Source organism: Bos taurus, chromosome 25 (genome assembly GCF_002263795.3).
Source record: "Bos taurus isolate L1 Dominette 01449 registration number 42190680 breed Hereford chromosome 25, ARS-UCD2.0, whole genome shotgun sequence".
NCBI lineage: Eukaryota > Metazoa > Chordata > Mammalia > Artiodactyla > Bovidae > Bos > Bos taurus.
This window is the reverse complement of record NC_037352.1, coordinates 41,690,096-41,711,652: the sequence shown is the minus strand read 5'-3', so window position 1 is coordinate 41,711,652 and position 21,557 is coordinate 41,690,096. Positions and strand designations below refer to the sequence as shown.

Sequence of the window (21,557 nt, the reverse complement as noted above, 5' to 3'; positions counted from 1 at the left end):
CGCTCGCTGGGCAGAGGAGCAGAGCCCGTCAGGAAGGCCAGGAAGGCAACCGCGGGCGTTATCCCACCCAGGAGGGGCCTGCAGGGGCCGCGCCGTGTGCACCGCACGGCCCGCCCTGCCGCCTCCGCAGCCCCAGGGCCCGGCCCGCCCGGGGGGTGCAGGGCCGCGTCCCGACCCTCCGACCGCCGCCCTCCGCTCTGCCGCCGCCGTGCAGTTGGACGGGGACACGTGCCTCACCCGGGCCCTCAGCCCCCACAGGGGCCCGCAATGGACACACCTGCAGGCAGCAAGGCCCTAAGAAGCCAGTTCTGCCGGCGGGCACAAAAGGGGCAAGGGGCCAGCCAAGAGCAAAGGGCTAGGCCGCCGGGTGCTCCCCCACGCCAGCAGGCTGGTGGGACAAGCGCTGGGCTCAAGGTTACACCCCCGATTGCTGAGGCCCGTCAGAACACACAGCCGGCCACGGCAGTAGAATCTGAGCTGGCGGAGGCCAAAGGGCAGCGCGGTGACAAAGCACTCGCAGGAGAGGGGGCGCCCCCTATAGGCAAGCAGAGGGGACGCAGAACCACCGGGACAAGCGGACAGCAAAGGTTCGTGCTCAAGACTGTCAGACAAAACCCAGAGACAAGAGCCCACGGGAGGGGTGGTGGGTAGCTAGCGCCCACGAAAATGTCCGCAGCACTCGGGGGCGCCCCCGGCCGGACACGAGCCTCCCCCGCGCAGACGCGGGTCTGGAAGGAAGCAGGGCAGGCCCCAAGAAGCTGGAGAAGACTCAGCAAGCCGGGACGCCGCCCACCCACGCCCCACACAGACCACCAGCCTTCTAGCCCCAGGAAGCAGTCCTGGTGAGCAGGGCCGGCTTCCTAGACCCTCTCAGGGCTATTTCAGGAGCCGCAGTGGAGAGCCACGCAGGGCCCGGGCTGCCGAAGCCCTCAGGGGACCCTGAGGCTGGACCTTGGCAGCCCTTTTGCAAGGCTGAGGGAGGGGCCCCAGAAGGCCCAGTCCTTGGCTTGAAACTGGCACCAGAATAAGCCAGGCGGGCCGTCTCCTCAGGAAATTCTGAGCCTCACGTGAGAGCCTCCGAGCGAGGGTTCGGGCAGGTGGACCGGTGGACAGCACGTGGGAGGGCACTGGAGGCTTCACACACTGACAACGCTTCCCTGAGAACCGGCCAGCCCGCCCTTAAAAACTCAGCCAAGAAGAGGAAACTCATGTTCAAGTGAAAAACCCACCTGCAGGTTCTGATAGCAGCTCTGCCTCTAGAAAACAAACCCAGAGAGGACCCAACAGCACCCAGCCAGCCGAGCGTCCACACTGGGAGTCCCGCGGGGCACGTCCCCCAGCGGCCAGGATGCCGCGCATCCCAGGAGGGTCGCACTTACAGGGCGGATGCCCTCCGACCACGGACCTCACCGCGGGCACACCGGTGAGGTGTGTTTCACATTGAAACACCAGTGACCCGGCGCCGTCGGGGACTCATAGCTCAGCATGGGGGGGTCAGGCCTGCACCAGCGTGCAGCCAACTCAGTGAAAGTCACTCCGTCGTGCCTGACTCTTTGTGACCCCAGGGACTATACAGTCCATTGGATTCTCCAGGCCAGGATACTGGAGTGAGTAGCTTTTCTCTTCTCCAGGGATTTTCCCAACCCAGGGATGGAACCCAGGTCTCCCGCATTGCAGGTGGATTCTTTAGTAGTCAAGCCATAATGGAAACCCAATACTGGAGTGGGTTGCTTATCTCTTTTCCAGAGGATCTTCCCAACCCAGGAATCAAACCGGGGTCTCCTGCATTGCAGGCGGATTCTTTTACCAGCTGAGCCACAGGGAAGCCCCCTCAGCTGAGTAAATCTATGGAGAAAGTGTGGCCAAGGCGTCTGCCTGCTGGGGCGCCCAACTCCAGAGAGTCACGCCCCTGTCTGCCCGGGTTCTCCTGGGGGGCGGGGCGGGGCAGTGGAGCCCAGGGTGTGAGCGGGTGGGAGTTGGGGGGCGGGGAGTGAACAGGTGGGAAGGGGTGCAGGGAACTGTGGGCGGTTTCCTGAAAGCATCTTAGCGTCTCCTGTTGCCCTTCCAAACTCGAAGCCGGGACGCGGAAAGCAGCAGGCCTCGGCTGTCCCATCAGGTCCGAGGCCGGAGCCGGGAGGCGCTGTGCGGCCAGGTTCGGCCGCGTGACAGCCGACGGCCGCAGTCGCGGGGCCCTGCCCACACCACCAGCAGAGACCATGGCAGGCCCCGGGGCCAGAAACACCGACTGCTGTGCGACGACCTGACCTTGAGGTTCACGAGGCCTTTTCTCCGATTTGCCTTAGAGACGGGCCAGCTCACTTCCTCACAGTCTGGTGGTCCGTCTTAATTCTGGCGTTCCTCAGCACCGGGGCGATCGCTCGTGGCCTTGGCCCAAGGGAGCCAACGGGTGCAGACCACCGGCTCCCACGCGCGGGGTGCAGAGCGGCGTCAGGACGCGGGCGCGGCTCGCTGTGGGCCAGAATAAAGCCAGCACGTCGACGCACACACACACCACGCAAAGTGCACACAGGGCGTCGGCGTCACCCACGCGTGTGCGGGCACGTGTGACAGGCACACGCCAGAGCTACAGACAGCGAGGAGGAGAGCCACGGCAAACCCACGGGCGCAGAGGAGAACGCGGCCTGACGCGCGGCCTGTGGTCACCGCGCGCCTCTGCCCCACCTGCCTTTTGGCCTTCGGTGGAAACAATTTCCAACTTTATTGCCTTCAGTTTCCTCTAAACACACAGCAGTGTTCTCTCCCCACTTAAAGCCTGAGAAGCCGGGACATTTACATGGAAACAAGGTGATTTTCCGGCGGGACGGCCTACGCCTGTGCAGTTATTTAAAGTCCTCCCTCCAGGACTCGAGCAGAGCCCCCACCCCGCAGAGAGGCCGCAGGGTCAGAATTTCTGGGTCCAAAGGCGGTGACGCCCTGCCCCAAGCCACTCGCGCTCCGGCCGCCGGTCCCCAAAGGCAGAGGCCGGGTGAGACCAGCAGGACGCTCGATCGGGCTGGAAACGGACGTGCTCGAGCCCCACCCTGGAAACCTTCCGCGGACCCCTCCCCGGCGCACCCGCGGCAGGGCGGGACTCAAAGGCACTTGTCCATCTGTCCAAACGTCAGCGCGGGGGGCGGGGCAGGAGGTGGAGAGGATGCTGGCGGTGGAGGCCTGGGGGTCCCTGTACCCACCCCGCTCCAGTGCTACCTGGCTTGAATCTTCCCGGGACTCATCACTTCCCAGGCCCGCCCAGCCACCTCGAGAACCGGGTAGGGCCCAGAAGCCTGCCTAACTCAGGGCAGCCCGGCCCTCCCCCGCCCAGCGCGCGCGCACCGCCCTCATCGCGTCCAGGTGCGCGCTCAGCTGTGCAGCTCTGCCCCCGGCAGCGGGTCGGCCGCGCCGCGAGCACTGAGGAAGCGCCCGTTCAAGGCTGGGTGTTCACGGTTACAGACGCTCCCCACGCCTCACAGGAGGCCTGCCCGCAGAATACCGACGGGGCTCGACGGCCTGAGGCCTCTCACGCGGGGCCGGGCCCTCACACTCAGCAGCGGCAGGAGGGGAGACGCCTACCCATTCGCAGCCACAGGAACACGGGGCCTGTGGCCTGGCAGCCCCAGCTCAGTCCCGATGGTGAGCCCGAAGCCCCGGCCCAGGGGCCCCGGTGAGCTCGGGACACACCGGGTGTCGGGGTATCGTGCTCAGGTCGCAAAGGTGGGGCTGAAGGCTGTGTTCCCGCCAGGAGGGAGCGGCTGTGCGGTAGTGACGCGGCTCGGCTATTTCAGGGCCTGAATTTGTGCTTTATTTATTTAACTCGAGAGGAAATTGTACTTTCTCATGACTCATTTCTCTCAAGATGGCGTCTCCAGCATTTCTAGTGTGGAAACCATCCTGTGTGCAGCTGGCCAAAAATAGGTCTAAGATCAAATCAACCCCATTTATGTTATTGGGCCATCCTTTAACAGGCGAGCCTATCAGAAGCACAGCTGGGAAGAACCCTGAATATCAGGATTTTTCCATAAAAAATTCAACACAGTATTCTGCTGAAAATAGGTGCGTGCCTGCTAAGTTGCTTCAGTCATGTCCAATTCTTTGTGACCCCGTGGACTGTAGCCCGCCAGGCTCCTCTGTCCATGAGATTCTCCAGGCAAGAACACTGGAGTGGGTCACCATGCCCTCCTCCAGGGGATCTTCCCGACCCAGGAATCGAACCCATATCCACTGTATTGGCAGGCGGGTTCTTCAACATTAGCGCCACCTGGGAAGCTGCTGAAATGGGAACCTGTCCTAAAACATACACCTGAAGGATGTCAAGTCAGCATCACTCTAATGCCTTGGAGCTCACTCACAGGATGCAGCGCGCAGCGCGGGGCTGGGAGCCCGCCCGCATCCATCCTCCCGCTCCTCAGCAGCCCTCCGATTGGGGGAGGCACGCGCGCCGCCCCCAGGCTCACACTGCAGCAGTCTGCCTCATTTGTCCGTCATCCAAAGACCACTCAGACTTCAGTCATACAGCTTCAAAAAAAATCCCAAAATTAAAAAAAAAAAAAAAAAAGACACCAAGAGGAAGACATGAGATGGGTTAGAATGCAGTTTTGATGAAAACCACGGAACTCACGCCCGCCCGCAGATCCTTGGCCCAGAGCTGCGCACCCAGACGCTGGGGCGGCTCTGCCAGCCTCTCCCAGCCGCCAGCAGGTGGAGCGCGTGCTCGGTCGGCACTGGGACGGGTCAGGAAGAGGGGTCTTACGCAGCAGCTGCAGGACCAGCCCTCCAGGGGCTTCGGAGGAGGCGGGGCCGGGGGGGGGGGTGGTGGGCGGTAGCGGGGAAGCTGAGCTGGCTCCTCTCCAGTAGGAAATGCTACCCAGCCTGGAACTCACCTGCCTCCTCACTGCTCGCTGGGTTTGCATTTCTGTCTACAAATATCTTGAGAGATTCGTAGGTTAAATTCTCTATGCATAATTCACACACTATTCTCTAAACTTAGGAAATTTAGTGGTTAGTCTTAAAGGCAGTCTCTTGCTAAAACAAGCAACACTATGTAAACTTCGACAAAGAATAATAGTTATTCTCTGAAAGATAAACAAGACCCACTTACAGTCCCTTCAAAGTTAAAAAGAAAGTTTGTATCAGCAGGTGAAGAAAAGCCAGTCAACTGCAAACTTCCAGGCACACGGCTGGTGGGACCCAGCTCAGTGCCGCAGGGCAAGGAAAAGACCGGCACCAAAGGGGTTACAGGCGGACTTGCGGGAGGCCGCGGCCGCCTATAAAGCCTGTGGCCGCCAGGGGCAAGCCTGGCCGGAGGCGGCGGAGGCGGCGGGCGGCCGAGGGCCGGGCGCTGCGGCTTCCTGCCCCTCCCCGCCCCCCGCTGGAGCCCCGCCAAGGCCCTGACCCCACCCCAAGTCCAGAGTCACTGCTGCTCCCCCGCAGGGAGCCCTCGGGAGGCCGGCTGAGCCCCACTCCCAGGGACGGGGCAGGCCTGCTCAGAGCAACGCACGTCGGGTGGCCAGAGGCGGCACAGGTAAGGGGGTCCCAGGCGCCGGGGTGGACAGGGGCCAGGCGGCTGGGTTGGGCGCGCTCGCCTGGGGTGGTGAACAGCGGCCGGGCCGATGTGGACAATCCGGGCACCCACCCTGGGACTTCAATACGGAGGTTCAGCGGGAAGGTTCTTTTGTATCACAGGACAGCGGGGATGGTGAACGGTTTTTGTCCTCTGACGGCCAGCACTTTCCTTTCTCCTTCAGTGAGGTTGCCCACCAGCCTGAGGTTAATTTAATATGTAGACACATAGCTAATAGATCTCCCTGGAAAAGGAAATGGCAACCCACTCCATCGTTCTTGCCTGGAAAATCCCATGAACAGAGGAGTCTGGCGGGCTACAGTCCACGGGGTCGCAAAGAGTCAGACATGACTGAGCCACTTAGCACAACAGATCTCATAAGAACATGGCTAATTTTTCTAGATCTGGACAAGCGGTGGCAATCTGAAACAAGACAAGGCCCCACTGTTTAACACTCACCTTTCTATCTGTAAATTCATGGCCAGCTTTCATGAGGAAAGTGTGTCAGCAGTTAAGACTCACGCCGGTCTTTTCTCAAGACTAGCGCAGAAACAGGAGCAACAGCCAAGGGTGGAAGAGCGCTCACTCGGGAAAGAAGAGAGCAGAGGGCACTGGGGGGAGGCCGGGCGTGCCCCATGGGCTCTGCTCGCCTTCAACTTCTGGAGATCAGCCCCAAACTTCCCAAATTCCCACATTAAAAGGACAAAGCAAATAGTCTAAGCAGCTTGGACAAAGAAATTTAAAAACAAGGGCTTTAAACACTACAGATGGGATCCGAGAACAATGGCGTTTATCTGGTTCAAATTGGGATTACCGACCAAAGAGGAATAGAGAACACAGAACCACCAGTAAGATCCGGTTTATCAACCCCAGAAGCAGAGGTTACTGAGTCTCTTTAAAATAACTGACTCCAGGGTCCTGATTTCTCTTTCTTTTCCTTGTTTTTAATGGTGTTTTCAAGCGCTCGCTCAGGAAGTGTCTGTTGCTTTGGCAACACTTTGGAAACGATTCCCAACCATCTCGCAGGTGAGGCGGAAACTCTCCAGGCCGGGTTGCTAGGGCTCCTCCCTCCCACCCTGCTGCCTGGCCGCCCCCCCCAGCCCGGGATGCCCCGGTACCCCAGGCCCTGCCCAGAGGCTCAGGGAGTACATGAGCAGAGCCCGTGTCCAGCTGGGCGCTGGCGGCCACCAGGGCAGGACTGGCAGAAGCAGAGGTCCGGGAGGGTTTCTCTCCCAGCCTCCAGGTCTCAGTGTTTCTAGGCTGCAAGGAGCAGTAAGGAGATACCTTTGGTTTTACAATAACTGACAAAACAGTAAGACAAATTTTAAATTTTAGGTCCTGAAACAATGACCTTTTTTTTTCATTTCATGTTATGAAAACAACTTCGTGTTCAGCACCCGAACTCAGGATTGGCCAGAACCACTGGATTCCTTCCACCTGTGCAACTGTAAGAGCAAACCTGGCTGCACCTTTGGCGTGTGCTGGGTCCACTCTCTTCCAGAGAGTCACCTTTCCCCTCTCATCCTCCTAAGGCTCCCCCCCAACCCCGACACCCCGCCCCGCTCCCTCCCGAGCCGTCTCTGGCGGGCCTCAGGCCCAGGGCCCTGGAGCCTCAGGAGAACCCGGGTGTTTTCTGCGTGTGACTCCCCTGCTCCAGCTCAGGGCCAGCCACCTTCCAGGCCAAGGGGACACACCCAGCCCGCAAGCGCGTGTGCTCTCCCGTGCCGGCGCGCCCTGGTGCCCGCTGACCCTCTGCTCTCGCTTCCCAGGTGCCCCAGAGTGAGGGCGTGGGCTTGGCGCGGACACGGACCACAGCCTCTGGCTGCACAGGTGCCCGGGGACCCACTCTGGCCTCACGGTTGCCTGGCTCACTTCCAGGAGCGCCACCTCTTTCTCAAGATGCATTTCCTGCTCAGCACGGGCTTCTGGGAGACGCATAGCTCATCCTGAGAGGCCAGCCACCTCTGGGGGCCCCGGCTGGACATGGAGCTGCTGCCGGGCGCCTACAACAGCACGGCCGCGGGGCTGCAGCTGCCGCGAGCGCTGGCCAACGGCTCGGCGGCGCTCTCGGAGCGGCAGCAGTACGCCATCGGGCTCTTCCTCTCCTGCCTGTACACCATCTTCCTCTTCCCCATCGGCTTCGTGGGCAACCTGCTCATCCTGGTGGTGAACATCCGCTTCCGGGAGAAGATGACCATCCCTGACCTGTACTTCATCAACCTGGCGGCCGCAGACCTCATCCTGGTGGCGGACTCACTCATCGAGGTGTTCAACCTGGACGAGCAGTACTATGACATCGCCGCGCTCTGCACATTCATGTCTCTCTTCCTGCAGGTCAACATGTACAGCAGCGTCTTCTTCCTCACCTGGATGAGCTTCGACCGCTACCTGGCCCTGGCCAAGGCCGTGCGCTGCGGCCCGTTCCGCACCAAGCCGCGCGCGCGGCTGAGCTGCGGCCTCATCTGGATGGCCTCCGTGTCCGCCACGCTGGTGCCCTTCACGGCCGTCCACCTGCAGCACAGCGAGGACGCGTGCTTCTGCTTCGCGGACGTGCGGGAGGTGCAGTGGCTGGAGGTCACGCTGGGCTTCCTGCTGCCCTTCGCTGTCATCGGCCTCTGCTACTCGCTCATCGTGCGCGTGCTGGTGAGCACGCAGCGGCACCGCGGCCTGCGCCCGCGGAGGCAGAAGGCACTGCGCATGATCCTGGCCGTGGTGCTGGTCTTCTTCGTGTGCTGGCTGCCCGAGAACGTCTTCATCAGCGTGCACCTGCTCCGGCGCGTGCCGCCAGGGGCCGCGCCCTGCCAGCGCTCCCCCCGCCACGCCCACCCGCTGGCCGGCCACGTGGTCAACCTGGCCGCCTTCTCCAACAGCTGCCTCAACCCACTCATCTACAGCTTCCTCGGGGAGACCTTCCGCGACAAGCTGCGGCTCTACCTAGAGCAGAAAACCGGCCTGTCGGCCTTGAACCGCCTCTGCCACGCGGCCCTGAAGGCCGTGGTCCCGGACAGCACGGAGCAGGCCGAGGTGAAGCTCAGCAGCACCGTGTAGGGGCCGCAGGGGTGGACGGCGTGCCCCACGCGGCCCTGGGGCATTGTCCGCCGGCCGCTCCCACAGAGCCGCCCCCTGCCGCTGGCACACGCTGGGCCCAGGGCAGACGGTTCTGAAGCCCCTAAGGAGAGCAGAAAGAAGGGCGCTGGGATGAGGCAGCCCTGTTTCCAGGCGGACGTGCCGTAAACCCGCCATCTTGGGACGGAACTCAGGGCTGAGGTGAGCTGGAGGCGTGGGGCGCGCTCCACCGCGGGTGTGCACCACGGCCCCGCGCCTCCCTCCACACCTGGGGGCACTCTGTGCACAGCATCTCCGCACCTCCTGAAGGGTGGGGCGCGGCAGGCATGTGAAGAGCCTGCCTCTGAGACACGTAGGTGACAGTGGTGACGGAGACAGACCCTGTTTGCTAAAGTACAAGAAAGAAAACCTGAAAGCTCAGCCTTTTGTCAATAAAACTGTCGCCAACGCCTCTGAATTCTCCATCTAACGGGTTCCCTGCGGGGGAGGGGGCACTCAGACTCAGCCGCAGAGCCACCCCTTCCTCACAAGAGAAACACCCTGTGTCAGGGGGCCAGCCCCCTGCCAGACGACGCTGTCTGAGCCCTGGATGCCCCCAGCATGTGGAGGGCACCCCTCGTACGCTGCACACTCCGGGCACCAGGATAAGCTTCTGGGAGGGGCCTTCACGGGAATGCTGGACAACGTTGAGGTGACAGGAGATGAGCCCGTTTTAATTCTAACAGTTCTTCACGGGTGCAAACCTCCAAAAAGTGTCTTTGTTCCAAGCAAGTACCTGCATTCACCAGGCGCCTCACTGAGGCTCGCTTCCCCTGTGAACGCCCATCTGAGGAGCTGAGCGCTCGTATCGAGCCCCCAACCCTGGCGAGTCCCCGGTGCAGGAGGAGCCCCAGCGTGGGGTGCTTACCTGCTCTGGTCCCAGCTGGGGGGGTGGGCGGGGGCGGGGAGACAGCGTGTTAGAGAACCAGGCCTGTCCCGGCCCCTCCAGCAAACCCAGGAGGTGCACAGGCAGCCTGGACAGTCTGACGGGCAGGTACAGGCAGAGACTCCGACTTAGCCAAAGGGCTCTTCCCGGACTGGTGCTCTCGAGCCCCTTTTCACCCAAGAGCCTGGTGCTCATACCCGCCCTCTCAGAGCGTTTGTCTGACAGCGGAGGCTGATCTAACCATTCTGGCAGGAGAGGCACAAGATAAAATCAAGGCGTTCGATGGCTTTGCTGTTTCCTGGCACCACTGCTCTCCCAGGCGGAAAGGAGCCCAGCAGCGGGGAGCAGCTGGCACAAAGGCCGGTTCAGCACCCAGTGTGACCTCCCAGAGGCCTGGGGCTCCCTAACCTACCCAGGCCCGCGCCCCTGTGGCAGGAGGGCGGCACTCACGTCAGTAGAAGCTGGGCTGTGCACCCACCCCATCGGAGAGAAAGCGGGGGACCTAAAGCACCCCCTGGCTGGCCCTTTACCCCATGGGTGTGGGGGAGAAACCCTGAGATGATCCTCAACCATTAGGAATCGAGCACATTAATGAAGCGCTGATTCCCAAGGCAGAGCTGCTGCAGCAGAAGCAGACATGGCGGGGAAGGAAGGGCGGGCGCGGAGCAGCCACGGGGGTGGGAACTGGGGCTGGACTTTGGCCCAGCATCTGTGGTGGCAATGAGCTTGGGAAGTGTGGTGTGCTGTGCATACTGGGTGTGAGCACGGGGTGTGGTGTGATGTGCGTGCTGGGTGTGAGCACGGGTGTGTGGTGTGGTGTGCATGCTGGGGGTGAGCACGGGCCGTGTGCTGTAGTATGCACGCTGGGTGTGAGCACAGGGTGTGTGGTATGCGTACTGGGGGTGAGCACAGGGCATGTGGTGTGGTGTGCATGCTGGGGGTGAGCACGGGATGTGTGGTGTGATGTGCATGCTGGGGGTGAGCACGGGGCGTGTGGTGTGGAGTGCATGCTTGGTATGAGCACGGGGTGTGTGGTGTGTGCGTGCTGGGGGTGAGCACGGGGCGTGTGGTGTGCTATGCACACTGGGGGTGAGCACGGGGGTGTGGTGTGATGTGCATTCTGGGGGTGAGCACAGGGTGTGTGCTGTGGTGTACACGCTGGGTGTGAGCACGGGGTGTGTGGTATGCATACTGGGGGTGAGGATAGGGCATGTAGTGTGATGTCATGCTGGGTGTGAGCATGGGGCGTGTGGTGTGCTGTGCCTACTGGGGGTGAGCAGAGAGGGTGTGGTGTGATGTCATGCTGGGTGTGAGCACGGGGTGTGTGGTGTGTGCGTGCTGGGGGTGAGCACGGGGCATATGGTGTGTGCGTGCTGGGTGTGAGCATGGGGTGTGTGCTGTGGTGTGCACACTGGGTGTGAACACGGGGTGTGTGGTGTGGTGTGCGTGTTGGGGGTGAGCATGGGGCATGTGGTGTGGTGTGCATGCTGGGGGTGAGCACGGGGCGTGTGCTGTGGTATGCACGCTGGGTGTGAGCACAGGGTGTGTGGTATGCGTACTGGGGGTGAGCACAGGGCATGTGGTGTGGTGTGCATGCTGGGGGTGAGCACGGGGCGTGTGGTGTGGAGTGCGTGCTTGGTATGAGCACAGGGCGTGTGGTGTGTGCGCGCTTGGTGTGAACACAGGGCGTGTGGTATGTGCACACGGGGTGTGAGCACAGGGTGTGTGGTGTGGTGTGCATGCTGGGGGTGAGCACGGGGCGTGTGCTGTGCGTGCTGGGGGTGAGCACGGGGTGTGTGCTGTGCTGTGCACACTGGGGCTGAGCACGGGGCGTGTGGTGTGGAGTGTATGTGCTGGGTGTGGGCACCTGATGGGTGTGGAAGTGCATGTGTGTGCGCAGTGTGGGCACCTGAGACAGCAGGGCAGCTGCACAGAAGCGCCTCCGCTCAGGTCTCTAAGGCCTCTGAACACCACATCAAGGACAGTGGAGGGCAGGAGGAAGGCAGAGTCGGTGGCCCAGCCCTGCTCCCCACTGAGTGCCCACCAGCCTCCGGGTCAAGGGCATGTGAGTCCCTGAGCCCACCGTGCCCTGTGGCACGTTCTAAGGCCTGCACCCACCAGCAAGCCCGCAGGGAAGGGCTGTGGGGCCAGAAGACGGGGGAGGGGGGTGTCTCAAGGAAGCAGGGGCACCAGCCATCAGAGCAGGACCCGCCCCAGCACCTCAACACCAGCGCCGAGGCCGACACAGCTCCACGCGGCTGGAGAGCCCAGGAAAGGCCCTTCCGTCCTGGGCGGTCCCCTCGCCTATGGGCCCCACCGCAGCCTCACCTGAAACACCCAATTCGGTGCCGTCAGAGAGCCAGCGGCTCTGAGTGGGTCTGGATTTTGCCATTGTCCAGAGGGCGGGGATCTCATCCAGGAGCAAGGGTTTTACAGGCTAAAGAAACACAGAACAAAAGAGGAGAGAACCCTGACTGCGACTCCAAGCCTCGTCAGTGGGTGAAGTCACTCTAAAACTTATCACGAGATCAGCTGCAAGGGAGTCCTGGAGAGTCCAGTCACCACAAGGGCGCCGTCCCCGTCAGCCCAGGGACTGGTCGCGCTGCCACCCGGGAGGCATGTGGGCCCCCACAGGCCCCCCGCCCCAGGAGCCTCGGGCTCTCTCATGGAGGGCACGATCAGCTCCCACAGCCAACCAGACAGGAGGTTCAGCCCTGCTCAGAACACTCCCTCTGCAGCTGACGGGACAGTTTTCTCTGCTGACTCCACAGTGCAAACCACCCAGAGAGGAGGAAGACCACGGCGGCCACTGTCTCCACTCACAGGTTTCACCCCCGCCCCGCCACCCGCTGAACCCACTTATCCGCGGAGTCAGCAGGAGGGTCGAGCGCCCACACACACAGCTGAGGAAGTCAGTGAGGTTGCCCAGGAGGCCGCCACCCTGCCGGACAGCCTGACAACCTCTGCCTGGAGCAATACCTGCAAAAATCGGCCCCTCAAAAACGGGAACATCGGGAAGAACAGGCCTTCCAGACCAATGTCCCCAGAAGCCTGAGGGAGCGGAGGAGAGTGACAGAGCGGGATCCGCCAGGGTCCTCGCCAACCCAGGGTCTGGCTGGGAAACGCCCATGAATAGTTTTCCAAAAGCAGTGGTGGGAAGCGGGAGGAGACTTCCCTGGCCGCCCAGTGGTTAAGACTCTGTGCTCCTGATGGGGGCTGGAGGGTCAGGTTCGATCCCTGGTTGGGGAACTATCACCCTGCATGCCTCGTGGCCAAAAAAACAGAAGCAGAAGCACCATCATAACAAATTCAATAAAGACTTAAAAATAAAGTGCTGCTAAGTCGCTTCAGTCGTGTCTGACTCTGTGGGACCCCATAGACAGCAGCCCACCAGGCTCCCCCGTCCCTGGGATTCTCCAGGCAAGAACACTGGAGTGGGTTGCCATTTCCTTCTCCAATGCATGAAAGTGAGAAGTGAAAGTAAAGTCGCTCAGTCGTGCCCGACTCTTAGCGACCCCATGGACTGCAGCCTACCAGGCTCCTCCGTCCATGGGATTTTCCAGGCAAGAGTGCTGGAGTGGGGTGCCATTGCCTTCTCCGAAAAATAAAGTGGTCCCCATCCAAAAAAATCTTAAAAAAAAAAAAAGCAGCAGCCGGGGGCCGGGGTTGGGGAGGGAGAACCAGGTCAAGATGCCAAAAGGGACAGCCTTCCGGCCTGAGCGGCCGGGGGAGCCACTGCAGGCGTCCCGGAGCCGTCCCCTCTGCTATGAGAGCCCGCTTCTAGTTCAGGCTCTGTATTGTGGGGGCTCTGTGTCACAGCAGTCAGCCTGTACCCTGACACACATCTGTCCTTAGCCTTAGTCTGTGTCCTGCGTGCTGAGCCCCAGGTCCTGGCACTGAGACACACACCCCAGACCTAGGAACACCCATCACGCACTTCTGCCCCTGCCCTGCAGCAGGTGGAGCCTGGCTCCAGCTGCCTTGCGCCTCCAGGCCAGGAGGGCTGCTGGGTGGAGGTGTCCGACTTTGGTGGCCACCGTGCTCAGCCCTGAAGAACAGGCCAGGCCAGGAAAGGCTTGGGACTCAAAGGCAGAGGCAGAGGTCACTGGGAGCCAAGACCTCAACCCCACTTGCCTTCTAACATGTGGCTTCTGAGCAAAAGCTCAGTGGGTTGACACCTGGAGGCTGGGGCCTCGGGGACGTGCAGGTGCGTCCTGCTGCCTCAGGTGTGCATCTGTGGGACGAGCTCCTCCAAGTTCCTCAAGGCGTGCTCCCCGGGGCGGCCCAGCTCAGACGGTCTGGCCCTGGCCAGGAGCCCTCCGCTGACACCAGACGCCATCTCTGCCCCTCGCAGCAGGAGACGTGAGCCCTGTGCCTGGGAAAACCGTCTTCAAAGCAGCAACTGTTTTCCCAGCTGTGAGCGCTCCGTCCTGGGAGCTCTTTTCATTCCACTGCAAAAATACTTTTGAAAGACTGAACAAATATTGGGCCTCATCTGTCCATTCTGGCATTTCAGACCCAAAATTAGAGAACTTTCTCGAGTGCGTTATCTGATGGGCCACTGAGTAACATTGTACAGTTAGGAGTGACCCTTCTGATGGAGCTCGCTTCCTGAAACGAACGTGGCGTCAACTCTCGAGAACGATAAGCCAAGGGGCTCCCACGAGCGGGGACGTGGAGGTGGTCTTGGCAGAGACAACAGGATGGGGTGTTCCCCTGCCCCCACGTTCTGCTCTGCACACACCGGGGGCAGGCGTGGTAACACACCACGTCCCAAACAAGCACCCTTGAGCACAGCTCCCCTGAAGCTTTAAAAACCCCAGTTCACAGATGGCCGGGGGTCATGGTGACGTCCAAGTTCAGGAAGGGACTGCGGCCCCCTCCCAAAGCCCGGGCACGGCAGACCCCAGGAAAGTGGGCCCCGGGCTGAGGGTGGGGGACAGGCCGGGGCCTCCAGGAGCGTGGCACAGGGAGGGGCCCTCCTGAGGCAAGGTAGCCGGTGTGCGTTCTGCACGCCTCACGGCCACAGCGTCCGCACGGGGATGGGAGCGGGCCAGGCCCAGTGGGCCGATAAAGCGGGGGGGCTTTGCCTTTAAAGGTTACATCAAGGGCGATGTCAGAAAGGACAGGATACACAGCCTGTCAGATACACCTTGGAGGGACCGAGAGGGGACGCGTAGGGGCAGAAGAGCAGAACTGGGCCCTTTGAAACTTCCCTTGATGATTCTGATGCTGTTTATTCAGAAGGCAGACACAGCAGCCCCTCCTGGGACGAGGGGCTCTGCTCCCCACGTCCTGAGACGCAGGGGTGATGAGGGGGAAGTGGGCCTGCAGGGACGGATGGGGCCAGGCCCTGAGGCGCCTCTGGGCACCAGCGGGTGATCTGGACCCCCCAGGAGAAGCCCCCAGGTCCCTCGAGCCCCTCTGTGTCCCAGGTCTGAGCTGGGGGAGGGGACAGCTCTGGGCCCAGTCTTGGCCACCCGCGGCTGGAGGGGCAGGCAGACGGAGGCTGGAACCTTTTAGGCTCAGGCTGGGTTCTGCTCACACTGCAGGGAGCAGGGCTGGGACCGCGGACGGACCAAAGTCGGGAGCCGTGTGGTCAGTGGGAAAGGCGGCGGATGCACAGGCTGGGCGGGAGTGGCCAGACCCAGGACGCCCTCCACCGCAGGGAAGATGGTGTGGCGGCGGCAGAGAGGCTGCTCTGGGGAGAAGGGAACAGGCCCGGAGGCCAAGCTGCTCACTCAGGCGCCCCCGCGAAGCCCCTCCAGGCAGCCCCTGGTCTGCGGGAAGCTGAACCCAGTGAACAGCAGTGGTGAGGAGCCGGGTCTCAGGTACACTGGTCCTGGACACAGGCTGCTGGAGGGGACAGAACAGGCCACGGTCCGGTGCTGGGGCTGGGGATCGGGGTCCTCCAGGTCTTACAGCAAGCGAGCAGCCGGTGCTCACAGGAGAACCCCCTTCCCATACTGACCCGGGCACCAGAGAGCCAGCACACGTCGGGGAGGCTGGGCAGCTGGCCGCAGAGCTGTCTAAGGCTCAAAGCCATACAAATAACTTAGCTGGAAAAATATCTGAACTGTTAGGACAAAGCACTCTCAGCAGAGATGTTTTCTCAAATCTATACGGAGACGGTGAGCTGTGCAACAGAGCCGGTAAAAACACCCAGGCAGCTCGCAAGAAAGAAGCCAGGAGCCGCTCAAGGCAGGAAGCAGAGGAAGTGAAATTGCAACAACCACGCGTGACCTTCTCACCTAATCGCACTAGGAAACCTGGAAGGTGTGGTACCGCCCAGGGCTGGCGTGGCGCCTCACACACGGAAAAGATAGAGCGTCTACGCAGGGCGTCGTGCCCACCCCGGTGCCAGCCACAGTCCCCCTGGGCTGGCACGGCTCCTGCCTGGCTGCTTCTGCATGGTCCTATTTCGTTTTTCTGTTTTATCCATTTGTCCATGTATAACTCAGGAAAAATAATAAACACTGCTTTTTTAAATTACATTTTGCTGAGTTATTTTCTGTTGACCGCGAGGAAGCAGAGCTCACACACACAGCTCTGCTGACGGGGCGGCAATTCGAGCTTTAGACACCACGTGGGGATGGCGGGCGTGGGGCTGGGAAGAAGGGCAGAGGGCCCGGGGCTGGGGGCACTGGGCGGCTTCCAGCTCCACCCCAAGGCCCAGAGGCAACAACAGACCGAGAGAGCCCATTCAGAGACGCAGGCCCACAGCTCACAGCCAGCCCAACAGACCGCGGGCCCTGGGCGCAGCCCCGAAGACGTCCTGGAAAAGGGCCCGCAATCACACCGCAGGCGGGGCAAGGGCCGCGTCTAGCGTGGACGCAGCAGATGGCGCTGCCAGCAGGCCAGGAAGGTGCGTCACACACCTGCCCGGCAGTTCCAAGGGTTAATAAAGACAACAGCACTCGTTTCTCCAAGCCTGGAAAAGCAAGAGTCCGCCCGTTCCTGGGACAAGTCAGGCCGTCCTCATCAACGTGAGCACCGCGAGACGGCAAACGCTGGAAGACGCGGAGAAGCCGGCCCAAGCCCCCCGCCAACGATGGACGACAGGGGCGTGGAGGGGGCGGCGGCCTGAACAGCTGCACACGCGTGACCCGCATGACCGGCGGTCACATCCAGGTGTTTCCCCCGAGACAGGAACACGCACTCGTGGATGCTCCCAGCACTGCACCAGTGAAAGCCAGGACTCCAGACAAGCTTCCCTGTGGCCCTGGGAGCCGCTGGTCACAGCAGGGCTGGGTTGTGACACCTGCGGTCACATTGCGCAGAAACACACGCACACGCGCGTGCACAGCTGGTGGCGTCTGAGCACGCTCATGGGCGACACTGACGCCACTCCTGGGTGTGACGCCACAGCCCGTTATCAACAGGGGCACTGGGTACAGAGCACTCGTGCCCCCAGTGTCTGCAGCTTCCGACGCGACCTCAGACGGCTGAGGCACCAGCGCACACTGGTCAGAACGGCTGCCGTCGACAAGTCCAGGAACAGCAAATGCTGGAGCGGGTGTGGACAAGAGGGAACCCTCCTACATGGCGGGAGTGTAGCCTGGAGCAGCCCCCACAGAGAACAGCGTGGAGGGTCCTTACACTAAACTCAGAGCTGTGGTTTGATCCAGCAAGTCCACGCCTGGGCGTGTGCCTGGAAAAAACTAATCTGAAAAGATACAGGCACCCCAGTGTCCACTGCAGCGCTGTTCACAGCAGCCAAGACAAGGAGCTGACTTTAACGTCCACCAGAAGATGAACGGACAGAGACGGCGTGGCACGGACGCACACGGACACTGCGTCCTCACTCAGGCGCGTCCGGCTCTGCGACCCCACGGGCTGCAGCCCGCCAGGCTCCTCTGTCCATGGGATTCTCCAGGCAAGAATACTGGAGTGGGCTGCCGTTTCCTTCTCCAGGGGACTTTCCCAACCCAGGGACAGAACCTGCACTGGCAGGCATATTCTTTACCACGGGCGCCACAGTGGAATACCACTCAGCCATAAAAGAATGAACGACCCCACTGGCAGTAACACGGCTGGGCCTAGACATCACCGTATCCAGCGAGGTCAGAGAGACAAGCACCACACGCATCACTCCCACGTGGGCCTAAAACACGACACAGACTTCGCTGTGAAACAGAGAGACTCACAGACAGAGAGAGCAGACCTGCGGCACCAAGGGGCTGGCGGGAGGGCCGGCCGGGCTGGGGCCTGCAGGCTCCCACGGGGCTGGACAGACAACAGGACCCCGCTGCACAGGCAGCACGGGAGCCCCAGTCACTGTCCTGTGATAAACCACGATGGGGAAGGAGGGGAGAGGGGAGACATGTGTACGCCCAACTCAGCCACTTCGCTGTAAAGCAGAACTGAATACACTGTAAATGAACCATACCTCAGTAAGATTCAAAAATAAAGAAATCTGCAGTCTACTCTGTCAATACCCCAATAAAGCTGCTTTAAAAAAAGCCTACACACACAGTAAGACACAACCACACCCCCAAGAGAGGCCAAGACTGCAAACGCGGTGGACACGGCAAGCACTGGCGAGCACACAGCACTCGGAGACTCTCCCACGACTGGCAGCCGCACAGACTCGTAACACACGCTTCCGGAGATGCTCCCAGTCCTACGAATCCACCAGGAAAAACAGAAACAGAGGCCCCTGCACACAGCACATCCAGAACAGCCCCGAACTGGCCACAGTCCAAGTGTCGAGACCTCGGTGTGAAGCGGTCACACAGTGTGCGGTGAGTTCAGGGGCAAGGGGGCCGGGGCAGGGGCCGCCCTCAGGGTCTCTGCCCTCAGGATCCGAGGCCCGCAACCCTCTCAGCTCTGGAAGCCCACGGTTCGCAGCCCCCCGCGGCTGACCACCGAGCGCTCTGTGCTCACAGAGCAGGAGACGAGAACAGTGGGAGAGGGAGCTGCTGCTAAGAAAACAGACCGGCAACCCCTCACCCGCACTTGACAACCACCACAAGTCCGCTGCCAGACCAGTGACGTTTCTTGAGGCAAATACCATTGGTATGAAGTCACTTTACTGAGCAAATTCTCAAGGCCAGGAAGTTCACAGCCTCACTTGATGGTTTTATGAAGCACATGTGGGCTTCATGCCCACAGAATTCCTGTCTGATTCTTCCAGGTTAAAAGGAAGGAGCCAAGAGGCCCCGCTTTGCCTCCGTCCCCCCAGGCACACGGGAGGTCACAGGAGCCCGCTGCCCCATCACCAGTCAGCGGGGCCCGTGAGGACACGGGGGCCCGGGCTTGGGGGCGCACGGACCGTGCTCGGAGCACAGGTGGGCCTCCCCACCCCCGACGGCCACGCGGGCAGAGGGCCAGCGGGTCAACACACCACCCACACGGCACTGCCCGGAGCGGGGGTGGGGGTGGGGCGCAGTGCTGCTTCAGTCGGGGACCCCGGTGAGGCCTCTCCCCGCCCCAGCCACCTGGGGACCGTACCCAGGACCCAGCCTCTCCGGCCAGCCCCCTTGTGAGACCAGCAACGCCTCACACCTCTGCCCTGGCACCTCAGGCCCCAAGAACCCAAGGTCAAGGCGCTTCTGTCAATGGAAACAGGCTTTGCAAACATAAAGAACTAGTCTTAGTGAGATAAGAGCAGAGGGCTGGGCTGACAGCCCACAGGGCCCCTGACCCCATCCCCAGGCAGCCTGTCGAGACAGTGGCGCGAGGCGGCCAGCTCAGCTTAGGTGCCCGTGACCCTGGTGGCAGGCCGGTACTGGCTCCAGGGCGACAGCTGCCCTGGGGCGTCTCGCCCCAGCCATGTGGCTCAGTGTCTGCGCTGGTATCTCCCCAGGGTGGGGGAGCCGTGGCCTGGAGACCCCTCACCTCCACGCATGTCATGCTGCCTGGACACGTCCTCCTGCCTGTCAAGCCGGAGCACCGTCTGGAAGGGGCTATCCGCCCAGCTCACAGGGAGAGTTAAGAAGCTATGAGAAGGGCAGATGGACCAACCCCAGGACCCATGACTCAAGCACCACCCTTGAAACAGAAAGACCCGCGAAGCATCTACATCATGAGCCCCTCCAGGAGGACCAGGAAGTGGCTGGGACAGGGCAGGGCGGGGCAGGGCAGGGCAGGGCCCCACCCGACAGAAGCAGCCAGCCACATGGCCGGCAGACCTAGCACAGGGGTGGGGGGCACTCGTGGCCATGGGCCCTGCTCCCCTATGCCCTGGGTCAATATGGTGACCTGTGCCGACTGGGACTGAGAAGCGGACGGGCCCAGCTGCAGAGACACCACGCACTGTGGACCGACACAGCAGGGCAGTGGGGACAGAGAAAGGGACGCGCCAGGGACAGCCCGAGCCAGGTACCCCTGGCCCTGCTGCGGGGCACCCCCCTGGGGACCCTCAGCCCTCCCGGCGGGAGCTCAGGGGCCATGCTGTGGGAAGTGACTGCACAGGCACCCGTGGGTCCCCGGAAGGCACTTTCGGGAGCACAGCAGCTCCTCGGGCTCCCAGCAGGGGCGGGCGGGGCAGTACTTTTCCACAGGCTCCCATCACCCACCCCGCGCAGATGGAGGGGTCCCTCCTTTAAAAAGGCAGGGCCCGGCGGCTCCCCGGCTTCCCACGAGAACCAGAGGCCCAGCGGGTGAAGAAGCATTTTGATGAGCAGAACCAGGATGTGGTCTCATGGAAGCAGCATCCGTCTCCTCAGAGGATGACCCTGGAGACCAGCCCGGAGCCGGGCGGGGCGGGGCGAGGGGCTGCCGGAGACACCCCCTCCCCAGCGCCCCCGGGGCCAATGAGGAAGCTGCAGAGCACGGCCCCACGGGACCGCACTCAGCTGCCGGGAGGGAAACGCCAGCTTCTCCCTGCTTTTGTTTTCCAAATCTTTCAATCAACAAGCACTTAAATAACAAAAAAATGATCACTTTTTAAAAAATCACCTGAATTTAAGGATCATTATTGGTCTTAGGCAGAACTTGTAAACTGTGCCATACTTAGCGGTAAAGAACCTGTCTGCCAATACAGGAAGTGCAAGAAATGCAGGTTTGATCCCTGGGTGAGAAGATCCCCTGGAGGAGGGCACGGCAACCCACGCCAGTGTTCTTGCCTGGAGAATCCCACGGCGGGCTGCAGTCCACGGGGCCGCAGAGCTGGACGCGACTGAGCGATGTACCACACATGCATATTCACCACAAACCCGGGCGGCTCCGCGGTGCTGCTAGGGACGAGCAGCTGGCAAGCAGAGACACCAAGAGCGGGAAATCTTAACACAGTCACACGTCACAAGCACGACAGTGTGGTGCTCATTTCAGAGACTAGAAACAGCAGCACTGTATCCTGGAACAGGCCGGAGAAATCCACGTGTCCTGAGTTTCTGCAGGGATTCGGGGCCGGACCCTGAACGGGAGCTGGAATAGCTGGAAAAGCCCAGTCTCCATCGGGGGTCTGGACACCAAGAAGCACTGACGAAACTGGGCCCCAGCGGCAGAGAAGGCGAGGACGACAAGGACGGGCCTGGGGACACGGCTGGCCGCGAGCCCAGGCAGGAGCACACACAGGGCCGGGGACGCGGCCCGCCAGCTCAGCACAGCCTGTGGGCACGGGGGCGCCTGGCCAGGTGGGCACCAAGGAGAAGGCAGGAAAGGGGCACCCGGGACGGTGGGTCCCCAGGGCTGGCCTGACTTTCACCTTGACTCAGGGCAGCGACAGCTGAGACGACCCCGACCCAGGGGTCCCTCCCTCAGCACCTGCACCTGTCCACCCACCGTGGAGGGGGGCGCGGGCGTGCCTCCCCAGGACACAGAGCTGCCCAGAGGACAGCGCCCTGGGGTCCCGACAGTCCTGCATGAGCCCCGCCCCACACGGCGCTGCCGGCCTCACTGCACACGCAGGCCAGCTGCGCACCCAGACTTCCAGCCTTGCACACGGCCCAGGCTCGAAACAGAGACAGAGCTGGAGACACAGTTCCCCAGAGTGAGCAAGCCCAGCAAGCCCCCCACCCGCCAGGTTGGGCTTCCATCGCGTTCTCCCAGAAAGACCAGACTAGC

General features: G+C 61.8%; 2 protein-coding genes across 13 annotated transcripts in view; one reads left to right on the top strand and one right to left on the bottom strand.

Annotated features, from left to right (window-relative positions):
- The window catches only part of C25H7orf50 (chromosome 25 C7orf50 homolog), a 67,429-nt gene that overhangs the window by 33,626 nt on the left and 12,246 nt on the right, over positions 1–21,557 (bottom strand). For 3 of the 12 annotated variants that reach the window (XM_059881324.1, XM_059881325.1, XM_024984907.2), the window contains exon 2: positions 11,877–11,985. The exons of 8 other annotated variants lie outside the window; for them this stretch is intronic. In XM_059881324.1, coding sequence (XP_059737307.1) covers positions 11,877–11,985 — 109 coding nt within the window. Of the gene's footprint in view, positions 1–6,016; positions 7,328–11,876; positions 11,986–21,557 lie in introns of those variants that run through there. One more of the 12 variants, XM_059881329.1, reaches the window with a different exon arrangement.
- GPER1 (G protein-coupled estrogen receptor 1) lies at positions 5,294–9,075 on the top strand. The gene is made up of 4 exons (XM_024985174.2): positions 5,294–5,518; positions 6,519–6,583; positions 6,952–7,004; positions 7,327–9,075. The coding sequence occupies exon 4, from the start codon at positions 7,541–7,543 to the stop codon at positions 8,603–8,605; it is 1,065 nt and encodes a 354-aa protein (XP_024840942.1). The 5' UTR covers positions 5,294–5,518; positions 6,519–6,583; positions 6,952–7,004; positions 7,327–7,540; the 3' UTR covers positions 8,606–9,075.